This window comes from Haliaeetus albicilla, chromosome 4, assembly GCF_947461875.1.
Source record: "Haliaeetus albicilla chromosome 4, bHalAlb1.1, whole genome shotgun sequence".
Classification (NCBI taxonomy): Eukaryota; Metazoa; Chordata; class Aves; order Accipitriformes; family Accipitridae; genus Haliaeetus; species Haliaeetus albicilla.
The window spans coordinates 1,023,446-1,045,783 of NC_091486.1; the positions used below are offsets into that span (position 1 = coordinate 1,023,446).

Here is a 22,338-nt window from a genome sequence, read left to right on the forward strand (position 1 = left end):
TTGACTTTTCTTGTTCTACATAAAGGCAATTATTTATTGGCAACGTGAAAATAATAAATGGCAATTCTGTATTGTACAAACCAGACACAGCCCTCATTGTGCTATTCAGACTTGTTTATTTGCTCTTTGGTTTGTGGAAGTTCAGAGGTTTGCTTGTATGAACTTATACTGTGGGTTTGTTTCCCTGCTGACAGTTGCCCCCCCATCGCCCCTCTCGCAGCGGTTCCTGTAAGAGCAGCACATTTCTCTTAAAGATGTGACCATCGCCTGGGCTTTCGGTGACTGGCAGAGGTTGAGGGTGGCAAAGCGCTGCTCCGAGCTGACCAGCCTCAGCTTCAAGTATCTTCATGCCCACCGACCACTGACTGCCTCCCCACCACGCCGTCCGGCCCGATCTGCACTTCAGAATGCCGGTAACAAATTTGCTTTACTGCAGTTAAAAAATGCAATAGGGAAGAAAACAACAAAACCCCAAAGCCAAACAAAAACCAGAGATAAAGTGAGCAACTTTGTGCATTGCTGAGAATCTGGAGTTTTTAAGGCATTATATTGCAGTAAGGCTGGGGGCTGACGGGCAGTATCTGCCCGTGCCCTTCGGATCACCAGGACACGCGTGTGCTTGTGCCCGGCTCTGGAAACACCAGATGCGAGCACCCAGCTCGTGCTGATGACACAGCTGGCTTTCAGCAGCATGAGAGGCCAGGAAAAGCGGTCCGTACCACGGCAAAAGGCACGGGCTGCTGTAGCAGGTAGTCTTTGAAGAGGTTGGAGGGATCAGCACTGGGGCTGAGCGAGGGAAAGTCCCAGAACAGCGCAGACACTGATGGGATGCAAAGCCAGAGTTCAAGCACTTCCCCATGCTCTCCCAGGGTGAGGAGAGTGGTGGCAGGAGAGGCAGCAGTGTTGCGTGGCCAGACTGCTTGCTGTCACGATTCCCATCTCCTCCGGGGAATCGTCTGGGCAAGCCCTCAGCACCCAGGCATGAGGATCAAGCCTTTTGCTGGCCAGCCGGACACCCTCGGGCTCCCTCACATGGATGCACGGGCTGGCTGGGCCCCGTGCTCAGTTTAGCAAAAGGCAGATTTTTTTTTTTTTTTTCCTCTTTTCATCATATGCCTGTCTGTAGCAGTTTTTAACATTTGGCTTATACCCTAGGTGACAGTTAAAATACAGTTTCCAGACTTCTTGGGCAAGTGCAGGGATGAGATGCTTGGTGTACTGACTGTGGGCTCAGGTTCCAGCTAAGTGTGGAGTCTCGGTGAGACTTTCAAGAAACTTGGACTAGTTTTTTACCTTCCTTGGAAAGCAGTGTTTGCTCAGCTGAGAACAGCAACTCCCTCTCTTGCTTTCCTTGGTAGCTGGAAAAATAAAATTGAAAGCCCCGGGATGCTCTAGGGACCTGAGGGCCTTTCCTACAAACACACCGCCTCTTGCCCAACCCTCAGGGTGGGTGGGTGCGATATGGAAATCAAGGGCTGTAGAGGCAATAAACAGGCAGAAACCGTGGCTTGCGCTCTGCTGCGGTGTGCTCGTCCTCTGCGCTGCAGGCAGCTGGCAGGCAGCACTGCCGGGGCTGGGGAGGACAGGGCAGGGTCTGCATCTGGCCAAAACCGTGGTCAGCGTGTCGGATGAGGCGCGTGGAGGAGCCGGGCAGAGAGCTGTCTGCTTGGCACGGAAGGGAGAAAGGACACCCAAAGACCTGAAAATTTGCCCCCTGGGGCAGAGGCGTTTTCAGGCAGAAAAGCAGGTGGGGGTGCTGATTAGGACGCGGTAGCTACAGACCCAGGCTTAGCCTGAAAATAATTTCTCCCCATTTCCACAGTGCCAGATGAGGGCTGATGGCAGGTAAGAGGTGGACCCTTCTGGAGGGTTGTGATGCCTTTCCACCCTCTCTGGACACTGCCACATAGTGCTGGCTCACTTTTGGGAGCCGTTTCTAGCAGTGCTGTGCAGTGAACTTGAATGTGAATTAAACCACTGGCAGAAACTTGCCAGTTGCCACAACATCTGCAGCAGCTGTGGGGCACAGCAGCCAGCACCAGCTATTGCCACTGCCTGCACTAATACCGCACTAAATGAGAATCCAAAGCACAGCCATAAATCAGGGGAAATTGGTGGTTTAAAGGGTCTTCCTGGGGTAATGTTTTGTGGTTCAGCCTGGCAATAACTCAGGCAGGAGAGCCCCTAGTAAGGGCCCAAGCTCGTCAGAAACAGAGTTAACACATGGGGCTCACCTATTATAATTTATTCCCTTTTGTTAAACTTTTTTTTTTTTTTTTTTTAACAAACCAAATGTGGCCTCCAACTGTGACCACTTCGATTCAGGGTACTTATTGATGGAAGCACAGCACAATGTGCCATGTCACCCCCTCCACCACAGCTCGGGAGGCATTTATTCTCATTTGGAAAAGCTGTGTCTGTTTCCCGTTGTCAACACCCAGGACAACAGTGGCTCCCGTCCCCGGCCCGAGTGGTGGTCCTTCCCACCCGTGGTGCCTTCCTCCTTTTCCTTAACGCTCACAAAGCCTGCACAGCCCCCAAAACCTCCCAATGCCCCGAGGTGCGATGCACACCCAGGTACCATCAGTGGAGATGGCCCAAGGAGGGGGCAGCTCGCCGGGGAGGAGCGAGACGCCTATTGCCACGTCTGCCGAGTGTGCTGGAAAAAATGCTCTCGTTTCTGGAAGACTAGACTGACTGGTACGATCTGAACGCTTCTCAATATTGTGCAGCAGCAGGGCCACAGCTCACTGCCAGCAGCCCTGAAGGCACGCTCCAGTCTTTAAGCAAAAGATACCAACTTTGGAAGTGAGCATTTACACAACTGGGGAATGAGAGTGCAAGTGACAAGCCTGGCAATGGGATGTGACCGTGACATATGACCATTTGGTGCCTAATGAGTGACAAGTGATTGAATGTCAGCAAACAGAATTTGATGAAATTCACGCTCCTGATAGAAGATGACTGCGCAAACAACATCTGTGTCATTTTTCTGATGGTGACTGTAGGCTAGCTGCGCTAAAGGAGGGAGACAAAATTAGGAAGACAGTTGGAATAGGAGCCAACTGGGAAAATCCGTTGGGCCAGTCAATATTTTGGCAGACTTGGCCTGTCACACGCTGTCAGCATTGATCCGCCACGTGAGAGGTAACATTATGCCGGGGCCTTCTGAGAAATCAAAGGAGAGGTATGAGGGGTTTGTGAACACGGGACGGTGGCGGCTCGGCTGCGATCAACAGCGGCGTGAGAAGCGAATGCGATGCTCAGCCCTGCATATCCCACTGGCTTGTGCTGGAGAGGCCCCTCGCCCCGGTGCAGGGCAGTGGGGCAGGAGGAGAAGCGCTACCTTCCCCAGCGACACCGCAGCTGTACGGGGAGCAGCCTCCCACAGCGGGAACTTCCTAATGGAAACGGGGAAAGAAATCCTGCCGGGAATGCATTGATCCTGCATCTCACTGTCCTGTCACAGCAGAATTTATTGTCCTATCAAATCTGTCCCTTCAAAAAAAAGTGGTGATGGCTTTTGGAGATAAAAAGTTTCGCAGCAAGAAGAAAATTTACCCGTGACAGTAAGTTCTGGTGTGCGGAGCCTGGCCATCCCGGGCTGCGCGGCGGCTGGTGCTGGGTGAGGTCTCGTCACGTTGCATTCACCTCTGCAATGGTCCCTGCGAAACGCGTGAACACACACACGTGCATGGACACACACTTGTGTTCTGCAGCCCTTTTTGAGGAAAAGCCCACACTGAGTTCAGCGGGTGTTTTCAACCATCCTGAGCGCTGGTGGGCAGAAGTTTCAGGTTGTGAGACATCCTGATGGAGGTCTCTGCCCTCCCTCCGCCCACGGTGGGGACACACCACCATGGGGAGAGCTGCCCAGCCTGTGCTGCCGGTGGGTAAATCTTCCCTTGGGATGGCCTTGGCAGGAGCAGGGCAAGCCACCCTGCTTGGGGCTGCGCCGAGCATCACCAGGCTCTGGCACAGGCACCACCGTGACCCAATGCCCCAGCCGGCTGGGGGCCGAGGAAAGCGGCAGTGGTCCTGTGTGAGCCCCGAAAAAGCCACGGGGGCTCGGGGACACAGCTGGGGCCGCGGCAGCCCCGTGGTGGGGACAGCCCAGCCGCCCGCGGACACGATGCTCCCCAGCCAGCCTCTGGTGCGTGCTGCCGGCAAGAAGCAGGATAAGCCCCGGTTCTCCTCCCCGGCAGCTCCTCTCACCTCCAAGCAAAGCAAAGGCACACGTGTCCTCGCTGTCCTCAGGGCGCGGGCAAGGCGTGCTCGTTGCTTCTTCTGCAGCCCCCGGTTTACCTCATCTGCTGGGCGGCTTATCGACTCACATTTGCCTCCCATTATTAAAAGAAGGCTTTTTCGATAAGCAATCGATTCCTAACAGAACCCTGATACTCATCTGTCAGAGGCTATGGGTCCCACAGGGCAGGATTCTGTGGCCAGACCCAGCACAGGCATGTCGGATGGATTTTTTTTTTTTTTTTTAATGCATTGGTCAATAAACTACCATTTTCTGTTGAAGAATAAGCAGCCCAATTTGCTGTTTATAAAGCCCTGGAAATATTTCTGTAGCTTATGCTGTTGTCCGGGGGGAACTGATGAAGGTTTGCTTACAGTAGGATGGGGGACTTCAGAAAATATTTCCATTTAATAATACAGAAAAATTTGAGTTTTTGCCAAAGTCTCCCAGAGTGAGGGAAAAACACGCCTATCTGTTTCAGACATCATTAAACCAGATGTGCTGCTCTTGGTATTCTGATCTCTCAATACGCTGGTTCAAATTACGGATTTCAGTTATGATTTGGAAACGAACTTCCAGTTTTCTAATTGCTGTCACAAGTCGCACAGATGTCCTTGCTGAATTCACAAGATGAAAACACAGCGTTTCTGGTTCAACTGCGTTCCCTTCAGTCTGCATAGTAATTGCCAAACTGCCACTTTTGATAAGGATTTGCAGAGTCACAGGCATTTACCCTCAGGGCTTTGTGAGAGGGATCCACTTCCAAGCACGCCGGCTGCTGGAGGTGCTCTGAGACGATGTGGTCCGTCTGCAGGGGAGAGAGAGAGGGCTTTAGGTAGGCTTAGGCTTTAGGACTCATGCAGCAGCAGCTCTATTTTCCCACCAAGAAAACTCGATTCTTTATGGTGTGCCCTTTTTTCGCATTTCCCTAATATGCAAGATCTCTTTGCTGACTTATGGGGACTTTTGGGTGCACCTGTTGCTCAGCCAGGATCATACCATACCTTCTGTGCTTCATGGCTTTTTGTTCACTGGAAATGGAAAGATTAGTTCTCTCGCTGTCCGAGTGGTAATTACCATGCAAAGGAAATCACTCCAGATGGTATCTGCTATATAGGGGAACATACAGCAGAAGACTGATTTTCGTATTTTGGAGTTTCTTGGCTGATGAACTCAAAGCACATTTACTATGCTGAAAAGGATGTTAGGTAATTCAGCACTGAAGTTCAAATGCTGGGGCAGTAAATTGGATTATGAAAGAATTAAGAGTCCGAGTGATCTCCATCCTTTTGGTTTTCACATCTGCTTGGCTTTATCTACTTAACCCAGGTGGCCAGCAAGGCGATGCTGCATGTGCTGCCAAAGGTAAGGCACATTTCCGTGTCACCACTTAGCATTGCAGCATTTCTTATCATCAGTTGGTTAATACCTAGATGTAATAATGCTGAAATGATACATAGAGTGTTGTCTGGGCAAAAGCTGGATCTTTGTGCGTAGAGTAAACGCACTTCACATCACTAATACGACACAATGACTGTTACATCAGAAGCTAAAGCACCGTAATTCCTTCAGTCAGCATTTACCAGCCGTTGAGCTGCTCTTCCAATTTCCTACTGCTGGCACCAGTAAAGGCTGGTACAACCACACTGACCGAGGCCGCCTGTCCCCAGGGAGCGTGTTGGTGCCCGTGCCTTTGGGCAGCCAGACCCGTCCCCTGCCACGGCCGGGAACATTTGCCCATACCCAGCCCCCTGTTCTGGCAGGGACCACCAAATACATCTAACTCACAGCTCAAGGCGAGCTCAGGCTGGAACAGGAGACAAAAACTGCCCGTGCACTGATAATGCTGTCTGGACTCCTAAATGGATGGCAATTTTCATGTATTTGTCACAAAACACCCTGGCCTTTGTGAGCCTTGGTGCTGCAGCGTTCTGGCTTTGAAAGTTTTATCTTTTCAGACTAAAGAGGAATGGGAGCTTGTTGATATTATGAGCATATAACTTTGCTACATTTTTTCTTTCTTAAATTAAGAGTATTTATTTCTTAAATATAAAGTATCCCTTTTCATAGCATTTTGGACAACTACTTACACCAGGCTGGCAGAGATACAGCTGCGACTCTCTTGGTTTTTGCAGTGCAGGTAATAAATGTAAGTACCCATTATTTTCCTTTTCATAAATGCTTTCTTTTAAAAGCCACTGTGAGCTGAATGCCAATTGGTATCAAGTAATCTCCACGTAAGTGCTATCGACGGTTTCTACATAAAACCTCATCATGACCAGCGTCTCCCCAGCCCCGTGGCACGCGGTGTCGGAGCATCGGGCTGCACGTCGCTCGGACCGATGCAACCCAACAGCAGGGCGCGCGTCTCTATCCCCAGGAGCAAAAGCCGCGGTGCTGGGGGACCAACGCTTAACTGCAGGTGAAAAGACGTCTTTGGCAAAGCCAGGACCAGAGGACCGGGGTACACCCCGCACCTTGCGCCGGCCCGTCAGTCTGCAACGCCGGCTGGCACGCTAACCCAAACCAGGGACTACGGGCCGTGATGGGGGCTGCTCTCGCTGGCGTTTCGCTTACCAGCTCCGGCTGGAAGGCGGCCAGCGACCTGTGCAGCCACGCCAGGCTGTGGTTCCTGTCCTCGCAGCGGCGCAAGCCCAGCGTTCCCGCAGCGCCGGCTGGCGCAACGCAGAGCTCTCCGTGCCGGATCAGCCTCAGCCAGGTGTAGTTGAACTTTTGGTTCTGTGGGGAGAGATGGGGGAGAGCTGGCCAGCAGCCGGCGGAGGCTCCCCCAGCAGAGGCTCTCCTCGCCTCCCTCCTGCCCTCACCCGCGACCAGGGGATGAGGAAAGCTGTGATCCACAGGAAGACCTTTCCTATGGATTTGCAGAGCTAAAAAGCCCAGGACGGCCCCACCGCAGGCTCTGGGAGCGACTCCCGCCACAGCAGCCCAGACCCCAAACCCGACCGCCACGCGCTCCTCTGCCCTTCCACCTCCCCTGCCCACACCCTGGCACTGGGGGGCAAATGGATAAATGCCCGTACACGACAGGGTCCCGATCCACACGCTGGCCTGTGCCAGTGGTGAAGCAATTAGCGGGGGACTGCCTGGGAAACGCTGCCTGTAAAGGAAGGGAATGGTTGTCTACAGCAGCTGCTCCCCATCTAGTGACAGAGTGCAACTGTATGTTTTGCAGCAGCACGGAAAACCCAGGCTTGTATTTAAATGTTTCTGCTCATTTTCACGTGCAGGCTCATGGCTTTATCAAACTCTCCTATTCCAGCTCGGTTTGCTGGTTCTGGGGTTGTTGCTTGGCTACAGGCTTTGCAAACAGAGGCAATTCCTGCCCCTCACTGCTCCCAGGCATCGTTTGGCCATATTCCCCGGTGGGAAGGACTGCATTAGCTCTGGGGGAGCTGGGTCAGCATGGGGAGGTACGGGAGCTCTATGCCATGTACAAAACCAGTATTACATACTCACTGTGCAGGGTATCCTTACCTTGTTGTTAACGTCACATGCCTCAAACGCTAGAGTGGTGTTTTCCACAGTGATGCATCTTGCCATGGCTACGTTAACAAGCTAGAAAAGAGCATCAAAATGCAAACTGAGACATAATTCCCAAGGAAGAGGAGAGGCTGTTACACTGCAGTTAAGCTGCTGGATTCACAGGACACTGATTAATACTGTCCACTTAACTGAGCGAAGCAGAGATGATGTGTCAGAGTCCTTGGAAGGGTACATAAACGCACATCTGGTCCACTACACGTTTTTCGACTGAGAGGAGCCTGAAAGGAACCCTTTCCAGAAACGTTCAAGGTTGGACGAGACATGTTCTTTTGTGGGTTTTTTTTGGACATAGCTCATGTTCCTGTTCTGCAAATCCCCACAACAACAGTTCCCGACAATAACAACTGCAGAATCCCTTCCTGTTACTACACTATGATGGAAGCGAGCAGCCACCGCGCACAGCTGATGTAAGCGCCTGGTGGTCCCATCCCAGCTCTGGACGGTCCCATCCCAGCTGGGGCACGGGGCCCTGGGCTCCGGCTGCCCCCCACAGACCCCGCAGCCAGCCCTGGGCAACGACTCCATCACAGTATGTGATGTGCTCGGTGCCTCACCCCGAGGTAACTCCTGTTTTCCATCCAGGTTGGTTGTCTTGGCACCCACCACCAACATGGAAACGCAGCTGTGGTCCCCCGAAGTGGGGAACCCCGGCACGAACTTCACCATGAAGCTGTTTTTAACTAAGCTGCTGCTACCTTGTCCTGGTGGGGAGAAAGAGAGTACGAGCGAGCACTGCACCCTGGGCAGTGCGGACCAGATGTTTCTCCAGGTGTGTGTCTTCAGCCCTAAGCCATCTGCCTCCTTGCCACTTGCTGCGAGGCAGCGTCAGGCTCTGCTCTTCCACTCCGCTTCTTTTTGCTCTTTCTCCCCGCAGCCACCCCCACGGGTGAGCCGGCACCCTACTAACCGCAAGCGTGCTCTGCAAGAGCCGTTTGCTTAACGCTGTTCGTGTGGCATGTTCAGAGGCCGCTCAGGAGTATGGGAGATTACATGGGAAAGCTGGAAACACTGGGCTGAGTGCTGCCAGCCCCCTCCGGCTCCTGGGCTGAAGCCCGCTGTGCTGCAGGGACTCACGGCTGCGGAGGGCTTGGTCGGCCGCAGTCTGCAGGCACCGGTACCGGCTCCTCTGACAACCCTGGCGGTGTGTCAGTCGGGGCTGCTCGCATCTCCGATTCCTTGCAAATGCTGTTCCTTCTGCTTCTCTCAGAACTTCTGAAGAACTCATGAATTAATCCCAGTGCATAAATAAGCTATTCAGAAAACAGTTCTCAAGTAACTTTGGATAGTGTTCAGCACAGCTGGAATTTGCAGAGCTTGCTGAAAAACAGATTTTCTGCCCTATTAAATTTTGAGAATGAAGATAAAAGAGCAATTCAGGTGGCCTGAATCAGGACAAAGCAAGGCAACATCTTGAAAATTTTCACAAACACCTCTGAAAAGCTGACATTTCGATTCAGTTGAAACAGAGGTCTCTCTATATGGTCTAACTGCTTTGCACTGAATTTGACATTAAGTTTTATTGCTCTGACTGAAACAGAAGAGCTGAAAAAGTGAATATTCCTCAAGCAATTTCCATTTTTTGATGTTCTCATGACTATTACTGCTAATTCTTTTTTAAAAATATCACTTAAGCCGATGTTTCACTGAAGCCTTCAGTCTAACCCAAATAGTGCTTTCTAGAAGGCAACGCAGGGACACAGGCTTTCAGCCATACAACAGTTTTGGAGCGGCTGCCCCAGCAGACAGCCCTCGGTTCCTGTGCCTGCAGCTGCCTGGAGCAGCGACCGGTCGCTGCTGTCACACCGAGATGGATGGATGCATCCGAACAGATCCACTGCTCATAATCTGCTGAAGTGTCCGAACCCAGCAGTTTCCTATAGCTTTTCCACGAGTGCCGAGAGGTCAGCCAGAAGAAGCACGGCGTCCCTCCCTGTGCTCTCTGCAGAGCCACCCTCCCACACCTTCACGGCTCGATCATAAAAGTAACGCCCCAGTTGTGGCTGGCAGAGAGCCTGCCTTGATCCCTAGGGATCCCTGTGACGGGGAACCTTCACGTTACGCCCTTGGCCCGCAGACAAGCCTGAAACACGGCCAAATGGTTGCTGTGCTTTTTCCTGGCTCCCAGAAGGGCCAGTGCAGTAAGTGGTGGCTGTGAGCCTTGGCAGGGATGGGGGGGACAGGCAGTTCTTGTTTTTGCTCCCCCGGCCGTGCCAGCCCTGTGGTCGCCGGCTCCTGGCCACCTCCTCTCGGCAAGTGTTGCTCCTGCCGTGGCACTGGCAGATGGGGATGGGTGGGGAAGGCAGCAAACCCTGTAGTTTTCATTCCTGGCATGGCTGCAGTTTTTCTGACAAACCAGATATTTTACTTTTGTTATTGCAATTATAACTAGATTGCAGTCAATGTATCTTTTCTGGGCGGAATATTTGAGGTTTCTGAATGTTCAAAGCAGCAGCCGATACTCCGCTGAGGCTCAAGGCTGGGCCAAATTCAGAACCCACATTCTGTTCTCGTTTAATTCGCCTTTTAATGTTGGTGAGGCGACACCAAACGCCTGTGGAGTAGCCACACAAGTAGGACGCAGTGCCCGGCGCGGAGATGGAGGAGAAACGGAGCCCGACCCGGTCACTCCTCCTCAGCCAGCCAGCAAGGGGCTTGTGGAGGCAGGACGGAGGACTCGGTCCAAAATGGACGGTGAGGTGTTTTCTGCCCACCGACCCCCCTTCCCCAGGAGCAGGCTTCACCTGCGCTGGAGAAACACCAGGACTTTTCTTTTTTCCTCCCCCGGCTGGCAGGCAGCGCCGGGGAAAAGCTGATTTCTGCTGCGCTCTGCTGGCGGCAGCGCACCGGTACAAACCCTGCCTGCGCCCGGGGACTGCTGCCCGTCCCTGCCTGCACCGCCAATCGCCCCCGAAAGGGCATTCCCCTCTCCTGCCGTGGCCAAAAAGCCGTGCAGGGGGGAGGATGCTGGAGGCACATCCCCTGACCCTGACCCTGACCGTGACACGGGCAGCTCACCTGGTGTTTAAGCACCAAACTGGCTCTTTTACGGGAAACCGGCTCTTGGAACTGCGACCTGTTTCTTTATAAACCCGCTGGGGAATCCAGACCGCTGTGACGTACTAAATATTCAAAAACGTTACCAAATGCCAGGGAAGCAACTCGGAGACAGCGTTACCGGGATGCTACCAAGTGTCTCACCAGCTGCTGAAAACATGTTTAAATGAAGGATAGCAAGTCATTTGGCTACATACCAGCCCGCTGGCTTTAACCAGGGGAGCTTCCAGGTCCGGGTAGACGTTCTCCAGGTACCACCGGAAACTTTTGCACTGAAGCTTCTTTCGCAGTTGGATTTGCTGAGTCAGGTCGCCGACATCCAGGTTTTTCAACACTAAGTGGTAAGCGTGGCCGTAGAATAACTCCTTGTACTCGTCCAGCCAGACCTCCGCAACACGGGCCAAGTTCCTCTCCACCGTTCTCACCCGATCTTTCGGGAAGGAATAAGGATTGTCGTTCCTGAAAATGTGCCCAACTCTGGAGCACGGAACAATCTCAATCTCTCCCCCACACATCCAGACCTGAGAAACAGAGGTTGCTTTGATAGAAACACGGGCAAATGTTGGGTGCTAGCTTTGTGCAAGCCAGAAGAGAAGCAGAGATGTAAGTAAACTGCCAGGAGGGACGGGGTCTCCCACATGGGGCTGCCCCAGTGAGCCCCTGGCTGAGCCCCATCACCCACGCCAGGCTGGCAGGGATGCAGGCGTGTGGGACAGGCTGTCGAGAGCAACATACCTTGAATGAAATCTCCATATTTTCACCTCCCCAAACATCCAGTCCTGGGTCATACGTTCCCAGCTCAAAAAAATACTTCTTATCAATGGAAAACAGGCCACCTGCCATGACTGGGCACCTGGGAACAGAGAAGCCACACGGCACGTCAGCTCATCGGAAAGCACCCATCCCTTTCCCCTTACTTTGACGAGGGAATCGTTGAGAAGCTGCAGGCTACTAAATGCTCAGGGACATTACCTGAGCCTGCATTTACAGAGACAGCAAGGACCACCTGATCTGTCACTTTGCTGCAGGCTGACAGATGCAGCGTTAAAATAGACGGTATTTGGGTGGTTTTACCCAGCCTGAAAGCCGTAATGGGGCACGGAAGGCAAAACATGCAACAGTACGTCTCCCTTGCCCTGGCGGCACCGGCAAAATGCCGGTGGTACTGCGAGGGGTGAGAAAAGCTTGATGAGCTTTGCCCATGTCTGGTGATCTGACTGCCCACAGCAACCACTGCCTCTGTTGTCCTTACAAGCGAAGGAGCAACATTTGGCCTGGAAGGAGCCTTTGTTCCTACATTATTAACAGTTTGGTTCACAGGGCTCTCACCTTCGCTTTTTTTACCTTATTATATCAGTCTCCTTGATTTTATTTTTCTCGATGACCTCTTGTGGAATCTGCCTCCATCCAAAATTCATTGGCCAAGTAAAAATCCCACGCTGAAAGTTGTCCACGGTCATGTAACTAAACGGGGAAAAGATCAGGATGACTAATTCTGAGTCACATTCCTGATTGAAATGTCACCCTTAATGAGTGAAGATGAGTATCTCTACATAATTAAACCAGGATTTTAACAAATTTCATCAGGAATCCTCTTCATGTACGACAAGTCATGAAAAAGGGAAAAGGTGTGTGTGATAAACGAAGGGGCCACGTCCACTGCTCATGCTAACAGCAACGTTACGTATCCCTTGTGAAATGCTGCTGAAGGCCAGTTAGGAGGTCTGGACCTGTGTCTTCCTGTAATTAATAAGTTGGCGGCCCCACTAAGAGGTTTTACTCACGCCACCGCCATGGATTTTGGGTTTCCCAGGGGCGTGAGCCGCCTTACCTCATGTCCTTGTCGCTGATGACCTCGATGACGGGGCAGGCGACCTTGGCCCAGCTCAGGCGGACCCTCTCCAGCAGCGGCTCCAGCCACCCCACGTTGCACTCCACGTGCGAGTCCAGGAACGTCAGGACGGTGCCTGTGGCAGAAGCCGGGGCAGCATCGGCCCTCGGGCACCCCGTCCCCCTCCCAGACCAGCCGGCCTCCCCATGGGCTCGGGGTGCTGCTGGCGGGGCCACGACCCTCCACGGCTGCCAAAAGCTTCCCGGCTGTAGCCCAGAGCACGTTTTCACCGCTCGGCCATTGTAGCCTGCGGAGCCAAGCGGGGCGGCTCCCGGCAGAAATGGCTGTTTCGGTGCCACCACAGCTGGAGATGCCAACTGCCGCTTGCTAGGGACATGCTGAGGTGCCGGACAAGCCACGGCTCGTCCCCTCATCAGACCCTCGTGCTTCACATACCGAAAAGATGCCCCGAGTTTCTTGGGAGGGGACTAAAGCTCAGTGCTGGAGATGGCTTATCGGCACCTTGGAGGGGGGGACCCAGACAGCTCTGTAAAATGGCTTTCATCCTACCTTTGGCGATCTCCGCTCCTGCCAGTCTGGCCCGTATTAGACCGTGCCTCTCCTTGAGATGGAGGATCTTCACTTTTGGGAACTGCGACATGTATTTGTCCAGCTTCTCCTTGAGGTACTCTGCAGGGAAGGAGAAGGAGAGGGTGAGAAGGTTGACTTACCCATTTCGCACCCGCTTCCAGGGTGAAAAGCAGCGGGCAGATTTTCCTTGGAAGCACCTCCAGGACACACCAGGGTCCCCGGGTCTGGGGCGCAAACATCTGGGCACAGCTGCAGGGCTGCTGGTGCACAGCGTCATGGTCCGAGCCTGCTCTCTGTCGAAACTCCCAGCTGTGTCAGTGCCAGCAGCTTTAGGCTGAAGTTGACGAGTTTAAAAATTTGTTGGAGACGTGTTTCCCCAGTACTCTGTGATGGGTGCGGAGTTTGGTCCTGGGGGCTCGCCATGGGCTGCCCGGCTGCCCTGGATCTGCCCTTCCAAAGGATGGGGCTGCGGGTGGTGGTATCTTCTCCTGCTCCCTGTGCGGCGGGCGGACGCTCTGCACCCGTACCTGGTGCTGGGCGATCGCAGTGACTCGCTGCATGCAGGAGATGTGGGAAGTGGAGAGCAGCAAGTGCAAGGCTTTGGGTTACAGGCCATGAGCAAAATCCCAGCAGCCTGACTTGGGTAGCTCATGATCCAAACCAGGTATCAAATGGTTGTTCAAAGACTCCAAAATGAGGTGTTTTTTTTTTCTTCATTGCACTAAAATTGCAATTAAAATCTGGTTGTAAATTTTTTCCCTTTGCCTAAAAAAATACTTCTTTTGTGCTCTACAAATTTCTCAATATTAAGCAGCACATTTAAAGACTCAGCCCAGGTTTAAACCGCACGAGGGCTTGCTGTGGCACTTCTCTACTTTTCAGATTGCTTTTGTCATGGTTTCCTGCAGCTGTGGAGGCAGCTGGTGGTAAACTCTCCAGAAAAAGAGGGTGTGAGAAAGGTGGTCCGGGGGCCTTGAGTGCCGGGGTCTGCTGTTTGCAGGCGGTTTCCCTCCGGCAGAGGAGCCCGGGAGCCCCTGCCGTGGTGCTGCAGCTCCGAGTGCTTCGTTTGGAGCCAGCCACCCACTTACATTGTTCGGTCTGCGGGGAGGACCCCTGACCTCCCTCACCAATGGGCTTCACTGGTGCTCTTTGGTTTTCTTCAGGAGAATATAACTGTTTGCATTTCAAAAGCCAGTTAAAATCTTTGAAAGGCTCTGAAGGTGAAACATTTGCGGACACGTTTGCTGTAGGTTATTGCTGCTGCTATGTGGACTACAGCAATGCCAAGCACAGCAGTCCATAATTCACTCACACTCATGAGGTTTCGGTTGCAAACCCAGCGTTTCAGATGTTCACTGGCTAACGAGTGGATACAAAGGGAGAAAGTAAAGAGGAAACTTGAAAAGATGCTTTTGAAGGCAATGGTATGAACATGTTTTAATGATTATTTTAAAAATGAGCAAACTGAGTCTTTTCCCTCTTTTTTGCACCTATTGTCTCGTTGCATTGTAGGCTCTTTGTATGCGTGGCATGAGCTCTGAATTTTGTCCGAGACAGCACTTTCCCTGAAGAACCAGCAGTTGGAAAATTACATCATTCTTAAATTTTTAAGGGCTGAAGTCAGCAGAGAGCCAAAGCATTACAAAGGAGAGGTTCAATATCATCTGAAATGCCTGAGTACGCATGCAAAGCCACCGTGCGCGCACAGATGCCTGGCTCACCACTGCTTTTACTGCAACTACCCTGTTCTCTGAGCAACCTGGGAAGTGCGTGCTGTTCCTCCCCTGCTGCCAGCGCTGAAAACATGGGGGCACTCCCCTGGAAACTGCACAGAGAAGGCTGACAGCGTCTTTATGAACACACAAGCCCTTGAGCCAGGATGCCCTGAAGATGCGCAGGTTGGGTAGGACCAAGCTCCCTGGTGCTCCTGGACCGCAGTGCCTCCGCCAGCCTCCGGCACATGTGCAAAGCAGCGCACGAGTGTGAACTTAGCGATGCACAGCTGAAAATGTAGCAGCTGTTTGAGTGAGTGAACTGGGATTGGAGACACATGAATAATAAGGTCTGGCAGGGTGTTAGGCAAGAGCTGCAGCTCAATCCACCACAGCCACCCCCCAGTGCCCATCTGGCCTCTGATCCCCCTCGTCTGGAAAGATAACAGCGCAGGCTGGGGATGCGCTTCAATACATCGAAAGGAGAAAATGTGATTTCTCTCTACTATTCAGAATTGAATTACAGAGAACAAATTGCATTTTGGCCTCAAGTTATATTAGTTTCATAAAGGTAGAAGAAGCTTCGCCTACCTTTAGTGCTGAAGTCGTCCACCAAAATGACTTCTTCAATCAGGTGCGGAGGAGATCTGCTGAGGACGCTGTGAACGGAGCGCAGGAGGGTGGACCACACTTCATCCACGAAGCACATGATGATGGTGGTGGTCGGGAGGTCGTTGTGAACCTGCTGCTCGGAGCACCTGCAACGGCAACACGGGCTCACAGGCAACGGCCGGTCGTACTCCTCAGAATGTCCAGGCTTAGTGTTTTCTGGGAAAACGCATAGGGAGGGGGGAAATGCCAAATGTGAAATATGGAGGCAAAGCCCTGCAATGGGATTGTGTTGGAAGAGGGAACAGAGGGGTGAGCTGGGTAAACTCCCCACACAGCCCCGGGGCCCCTCTTGTGGGCAGCCTCGCGGAATAGAACGTGCTCACTCCTTTCTAACAGGGACATCTTTTTTTTTTTAACTCCTTACCGACAGGTGATAACATCTCCTCTCTGTAAGCAAACAGTGCAAGGGCCCCGGACAGCGAGGCCGATCCCAGCTCTGCACCACTGGTCTTGTGGACTCCTGTGGGGAAAGGATCCTGCGGTGCTCCAAGCATCCACAGGGTTTGGGATCCTGGGCTGCGTGAGACAGCCTCGTCAAAAGAAAAGAATTGGTATTACGTTCAAAATGCCGGCAAACAGCCATTTATTTCCATGAAGGGTTACTCAGCACAGCAACTTGTCAAACACACAGACAGCGAGGAAGAGTCGTCCAGTCCAACTTCTGCACCTCGCTCAGGGGATTGTGGAGGATGGGAAAATATTCAGGCATCCAAATCTCATGTACGATGGTACTGGCGGGTCTGCTCCCTGAGCACCCTGTATCTCACACTCCGAGCACCCATGCCTCCCCAGGGATGCCCCGGCCCGGCCGGTCATGCCCTGAGCCCACGTGCGGGGGCTCCGAGTGGCACCTGCTTCCCTCAAAAACAGCCAGCGATAGGCACTGGCGGATCTGAGGAGTGATAAAATTTCTCCCGTGTCTATGGGTTTGTCATTTTATTCTGTGCCAGCCAAAAATGCAACGGCTGGGTCAGGCCTGGGTCTTCAGTGTTTGAACAAAAGGTCGATGAGCAGCTTTTCTCATCTTCCATTTGCAATTCAAGCACCGCTTTGCTGCGTGCCTTGGGGAGCAGGGCTCCCTCAGCAATCCTATCTCCGAGTGGATCTCCAGGCCTGCAGAACGCCTGGCGTAGCGCTCCTCTCCCCCAGACCGCCTGGTTCATCCCAGAATACCCACGAATTGCTGGGACTTGCTTTCTCTCTCTCGTCAATAAGTTGAAGTCTGATAGCAGGTTTTTGTCTCGTCCTTCCAGAGCAGACCTCCCGCAGGCAGGACAGGCGCCAGCCTACCTGCGGATGCAGAAAATTAATTTCTCAGTGATGAATCAAAACCACTGTTCGCTCTGCTGTCAAGAACAGACAGAAAACAGGGACAGGTATATGGGAGTGTACAGAAAATTGACTTCTTTTTCTTCTATCTCAATGAACGGGCCCTCGGGTTTGGCTGGTGCTGGCTCAGATGCTGATGCCAGGGCACCGCACAGCTCAGACCATATGATGTTTTGAAGACAATTCAGAGGTATTTCAGGGCTTTGCAGCTAATCAGAAGTTCTCTGGGTAAGCAAAAATAACCCCAGAGGTACTCTCTGTTGCAATCCTTGGGATGCGTCTTTCCTTCTGGGTCACCTCGGGCAGCGGTCAGGGCTGGCTCAGCCAGGAGGGGATGTGCTGTTTGATATGGTTTGGCTGGAAACCATAAAGGTATTGGCCTGTGGCGATGGGACCTCTCTGCAGCGCGGGAAGGTTGGTTTGGGCATGCCGGCAGGACTCCTGAGGTCAATGGAGAGAAGGCAGGGGCTGAACTGCCGGGGAGGTGGCTTGCGAGAAGGAGACAGGACAACAAGGGACAGCTAAACTAGAAGAGAGGTGAATTGTAGTTTTTCCTACAGTGAACCCAAGGAGGCAGCTCATGGGGTGAGGAGGGACAGAGGCCATGGGTAAAGCGGGAGAGAGCTACCGAGCACAACAGCTTTCATTGCATAGAAAGAGGGATTTGAGGGCAGCTGAGAAAATGCAGCCGAGACCCAAGCTGCGAAGGCTGCGTGCAGCCAGGCAGTACCTGCTAAGAGGACTTTTCTCTTTAGCCCTCTCATTAGCTGCAAACAGGCTCTTGGCCAAAGCCTGCGCATATCCTGGGGCAGCTGGAAAGTGTCCACGCGAGGGCGATGGGAAACCTCAAACTGAGGAACGCCTTTTTCTCCCTTCTTGCCTAAAAAAGTAGGATTTCTAGGCAGAGAGCAATGGGTTTGTTATTGTTGACCCCTGGCTAAAGATATTTCACTATGTCCTGTGTGAGTTTGGGCTCCATTTCTTTGCTAACTATATACATATATGTACATACATACATATATTTTGAAATATGCATATGTAATACTTAATATATATAACTAATGTTAAGTAGAAGTCAGATCCTTTCAAAATTCCACCCCTAAACAGGCTTTTAAACAAAAATAGCTCACAGCCTTTATGTTCTGTTGACACCACCCTGGAAGTCAGCAAAACGCAGGCTCTTAAGTTACTAAAGTTGCTTTGGGAAAACGTCACCTTAGATCTGCTGCCACGGAGTCTGGAAGCAGCCTGGCACTGAAGACCTGAGCCGCAGAGGTCCCTCCCCATGCCTGCCAGCACAGATGCTAACTTACCCAGACTATACTGTGCCATGCAGCATGCGACATTTTTTTTTCCAGGCTAGGAAATCTGGGTCCCTATCTAAACCCAGATAACTTGATTGTCCCAGAGAAGCTACGACGGTAGCCTGGGGAGAGGTCAGAGGCACGCAGGGACTGCCAGCGCTGCGGTGTTGGGCTGAAACTGGGTCCAGGGCTCCTGAAACGGGGTCCAGGGCTCCTGAAACGGGGTCCGCAGGGAACGCTCCCTGCAACCTTCCTGGCCACCCCTGGCCTTCACCTGCGTGGCTTGTGCACCTCGCTTCTCCGTGGTGGCATTCTTCCTGCATGCATTTCTGCGGATGCGTGGTGCGCAGCAAGCACCAGCGTGGTCAGCGAAGGTCAGAAAGCAGCAAGCATTGCATGTGGATAGGCAGACTGAAGGCTGTGACAGGACAAGTTTCCCGTTGGCCAAATTTCAGCGGTCTAGCCCAGCACTCCTGCAAGGATCACAAGAGGAACTGCAGTCTAAACTGGGAGAGATCGGAAGATTCCAGCAAAAAGGTAACATGCTGTCCCTCACTAACGTGAGCTGGCCCTTACGACCTGATTTCTGCCATGCCAACAGGCTGAGGGCAGAGCCTGCACAGGCTCCTGCCGGTGCTGGGGCACCCAGGGGAGCTCCCCGTGGCCCCGTGCCCTGTCATGGCAGCACACCTTCCCCGGCAGTGCCATCAGGGACGCACCCCTATTTGGCCAAGGCATTCACCGTGACGCCCAGACCACAATGACATCTCCTTCTGGACAGGCGCGTGATTCACCGGAGGCCGGCAGGCTGCGCTTACGGACGCTCCTGGGAGGTGTTTTCTGCTCCGCAGCTCCAGGGCTTTGCTGTCAAAGACCAAACACAGTGCTGGCTTTGGGCACCATGGTTCTTTTTCTGTGCACAGGTGGCTTCTGTAGCTGGCATCCTCTGCCCAGAAGAAAGCAGTCCTAGTTGTCTCCCTCCTTCCCTGCCCCATTCCTTCCCGTGCAGGGCCTCACCTCAGCTCACAGGTGAGCACCGACAGCGCCGTGGGAATGTCTGTGCGTTGTCCTGTGGGATGGGGGACAAATCACGGCACAACTCCCATCCCACCGTACTCGTGGTCTACGAGCATGGGAAGAGGGGGACGGGAGGGTCTCTGGATGAGGCAGCTCTCTCGCCTGCCAAGGGGCTGAGACATGTTTGCAGCAGGAAAAGCTGAGTATAAGAGACGAACCTGCCATTCACCTGAACTGGCACCCTCCCTGGACCCTCCCTGCAGCTGTCCAGGCACAGCAGCTCAGGAGAGGGAGCCCCTCGAGCCCCTTACCCCTTCCGATGGCAAGGCGCTGCCCACACCTTACCCTTTTCCTTTCTATGGGGACTGCGGGGAGCAAGTGTCTTTTTTGAAGGGCAATACTGAGATTTGCAGAACCAGCTACACATTGCGTGGGGACAGCTGTAACCGAATGACAGTTTTCCAAATCAAAACCCTGCATCCCTCCCTGCGTGTGCCCACAGATCTGAGTCCCCCGAGCCAACTCCGCAGAGCGGGTACCGACCGCAGTGCTCTGCAGCGCAAGGGCAGCGGTGCCACTGGTCCCCATAAAGGATCGCTCCTGGGAGCATCCCCCGGACCGCTTCGATGGCAGGCCAGTGTGTGCCCGTTTAATCACGTCAGCGCTCAGCGCATGCCTTTGTCTCCTGCAGAGGCTTTTGTAGCCCCAGCGGGCCCTTCGGGCAGGGGAGGTCTTTGGGGTGCCTCTGCCTCGAGGGAAGGGCAGCGGCAGCTTGCAGGTGTGAGAGCACCTGTGGGTAGGGGGGTCTTCTGCTGCCGAGCCAAATCGACAGGGTGCAGGAGTGCTCCAGGAACCAAACACATGAGTATCAAAACCAAACAGCGCTCGGCGCTGCACCTGATAAATCACATTAAAGTGTTTTAAGGCATGAAGAGGCCTGAGCCCCATTGCCTGCCTCGTGTCCCCCGCCACGTTGGACAGCAGGGCCTAGCGGCTTAAGACGACCTGCAAACTTTACCCAGTTTTACGTTTAATAACAAGCTGCTCGTACCCAGAAAGGCAAAAGCTGTCTCACGGCTAGCACGCACGAAGCGAAGGCCTCAGTGCACCCAGTGGCCCTCCCCAGCAGCCACAGGGAAGCAGATCTTACCCGGCAGGTCTGGTGTCCGCTATGGCTCGGTCTACGGGGATCAAATCGCTGAGGTAGACATTAAAGTTTCCTTCTTTCCATCTGCTTTTTGCTTCTTCTTGTTTATCGTCAGGGACTGCAACAGGGTGCCCAAACTGGCCGGGAGCTCGAGGGTCTCTCGGGGCAAGCGTTGCATCCACCGACGAGACCCTGTGCGTTCCGGGGATGCTGCCACCCGCCCGCTCCTGCCGGCCCTTGCCAGCGGGCACCCCGGGAGCTGCTCCTTGCGTGGCACCCAGCGTCCGGCTCTGGCCATCCCGCACCGCAGCCCCGGCGTCGGCGGCGCGGTGGCCGTCCTCGTCGGCGAGCTGCCGCTCTTCGCGCTTCTCCGGGCTCTTTGGGAACTTCCCGGCGGAGTCGGATCCAAGGCGCGGGGCTGCCGGGCCGAGGGGTTTGATCCCCTCTTTGCTAACGCGGACGAAGCGACGTTCGGAGGCGGTTGCTCTCCTCCCCGCTCCCGGTTCCTCCCGCCCGGGCAGGGCTCCCGGCCCCGCTGCCCGGCCGGCTTTCCCCGGCCTGCCGGCCGGTCGCTGCGGGCTCCCGTCGGCGGCGGGGCGGCGGGCTCCCTCCACCCCCGCCAGCCCGACCCCGGCCCGCTGTGCGGGCTCGGCGCGCCCGGGAGCCGGCGCGGCTGGGGAAGGGGGCTGGTCGGGAGCCCGCGGGGCGCCCGCCCGGGACGGCGGTGCCCGCTGCAGCCCGGCGCCGGTTCCAGAGGGCTCCGTCCCAAACGCCGCCGCCGCCGGCAGGGCTTCGCCGGCTCTCGAGTGGCCGGCCGGCCTCGGCGGGGTCAGCCGAGCCCCCGGGGGGGCCGCGGGCTGCTCCTCGGCGTGCCTTCCCCGCTGCCCCCGGCCCCCGGCGGCGGAGGAGGAGGGCGGCGGGGGGCTCGGCGGCCGGGGGGGCTCCCGGCGGGCCGCCGGCGTCCCTCCGCCGCCGCCCCCGCTCCGCCCGCGGCGGAGCCCGGCGGGGTCGGGCCGGGGGCTGCCCGGCGGCAGCCCTGCCCGCTGCCGCCCGCGCCCCGCCGCCTCCTTCAGCAGCCGCCCGCCGGCGTCGCCGAGGGAGAGGCGGAGCGCGGCCATGTCGAGGAGCAGCCAGACGACGGAGGCGGCGAAGACGAACGCCAACGCTCGCCCGCTGCCGCGGAAGAACCGCCGCAGCCCGCTCATCCCCGGGGGAGGCCGCCCCGGGCGGGCGGAGAGAGGAGCCCCGCCGCCGCACGCCGTGCCCGGAGGGAGCGGAGAGGCGGGCGGCGGCCGGGGCCGGGGCCGGGGCTCCTTTCGCCCCACCCAGCGCCCGGAGCCCGCGCTGTAACCCAACACCGGAGGAAACCGGCACGGCACGGCACGGCACGGCACGGCCCGGCGAGCCGCGGCCGGCTCTCACCTCCGCCGCCCGGCCCTTACCCCTTCGCTCCCCGCCCGCGGCCCGCCGGCCTCGGCTGCCCCGGCCCTCCGCTGCGGCTCCGGCCGTGTCGTGGGCCCGGCCCGGCGCCGGGCGAGCCACAAGGGTTCCAAAGGGATTCCTCCCGCGGGATGCACCGGGCGCGGGGTGTCTCGGCTGCGGGCGGGTGGCGGGGCAGCCGGGCCAGCCCCCGGGGAGGGGGGAGCGCGGGTGCGAATAGGGCTCTGCCGAGGAGGGTCATTGCGCTTAAGCGTTTTACGTGGCAGCGGCGGCAGGAGTCTGTGGGTGAAGCCCCTCCGCCGAGTGCGTGGGTGTTTTCCGCCTCCCCTCTTCAGTGGCGGGGCACACGGCTCAGCCTCGCCGGCCAAGAGAGCGGGAGGCGAAGCCGGCTTGCCGAAGGAGCCGGCAACCACCCTCCTCCTGCTCCTGCC

The 22,338-nt window shown here is 55.1% G+C and overlaps 1 protein-coding gene across 5 annotated transcripts; it reads right to left on the minus strand.

The window, feature by feature from the left end:
* Positions 1 to 213: 213 nt before the first annotated feature.
* GALNT5 (polypeptide N-acetylgalactosaminyltransferase 5) lies at positions 214 to 22,226 on the minus strand. 5 transcript variants are annotated; one of them, XR_011324233.1, is made up of 11 exons: positions 20,471 to 22,226; positions 15,590 to 15,756; positions 13,266 to 13,385; positions 12,696 to 12,831; positions 12,209 to 12,328; positions 11,600 to 11,717; positions 11,062 to 11,385; positions 7,742 to 7,822; positions 6,824 to 6,985; positions 3,705 to 5,054; positions 214 to 3,665 (listed from the first exon to the last, which is right to left on the minus strand). XR_011324233.1 is itself a non-coding variant. In XM_069780604.1 (10 exons), exons 1-10 carry the CDS (start codon positions 21,670 to 21,672, stop codon positions 4,914 to 4,916), a joined length of 2,571 nt encoding a protein of 856 aa, XP_069636705.1. In that variant the 5' UTR covers positions 21,673 to 22,226; the 3' UTR covers positions 214 to 4,913. The 5 variants fall into 5 exon arrangements, 2 of the variants coding, with proteins under 2 accessions (XP_069636705.1, XP_069636706.1); XR_011324234.1 differs by having other exon boundaries at positions 214 to 3,168; positions 3,562 to 5,054; XR_011324232.1 differs by having other exon boundaries at positions 214 to 3,168; positions 3,347 to 5,054.
* Positions 22,227 to 22,338: the final 112 nt, after the last annotated feature.

Bases quoted from the DNA above. Each gene is read 5' to 3' on its own strand.
- GALNT5 (XM_069780604.1), bottom strand. From the start codon at position 21,672: ATGAGCGGGCTGCGGCGGTTCTTCCGCGGCAGCGGGCGAGCGTTGGCG. The intron at 11,386-11,599 runs GTATGTTGCTCT...TCTGTTTCTCAG, and splicing joins ATATGGAGATTTCATTCAAG to GTCTGGATGTGTGGGGGAGA. The intron at 5,055-6,823 runs GTAAGCGAAACG...TCTCCCCTGCAG, and splicing joins CCGCCTTCCAGCCGGAGCTG to ACGGACCACATCGTCTCAGA.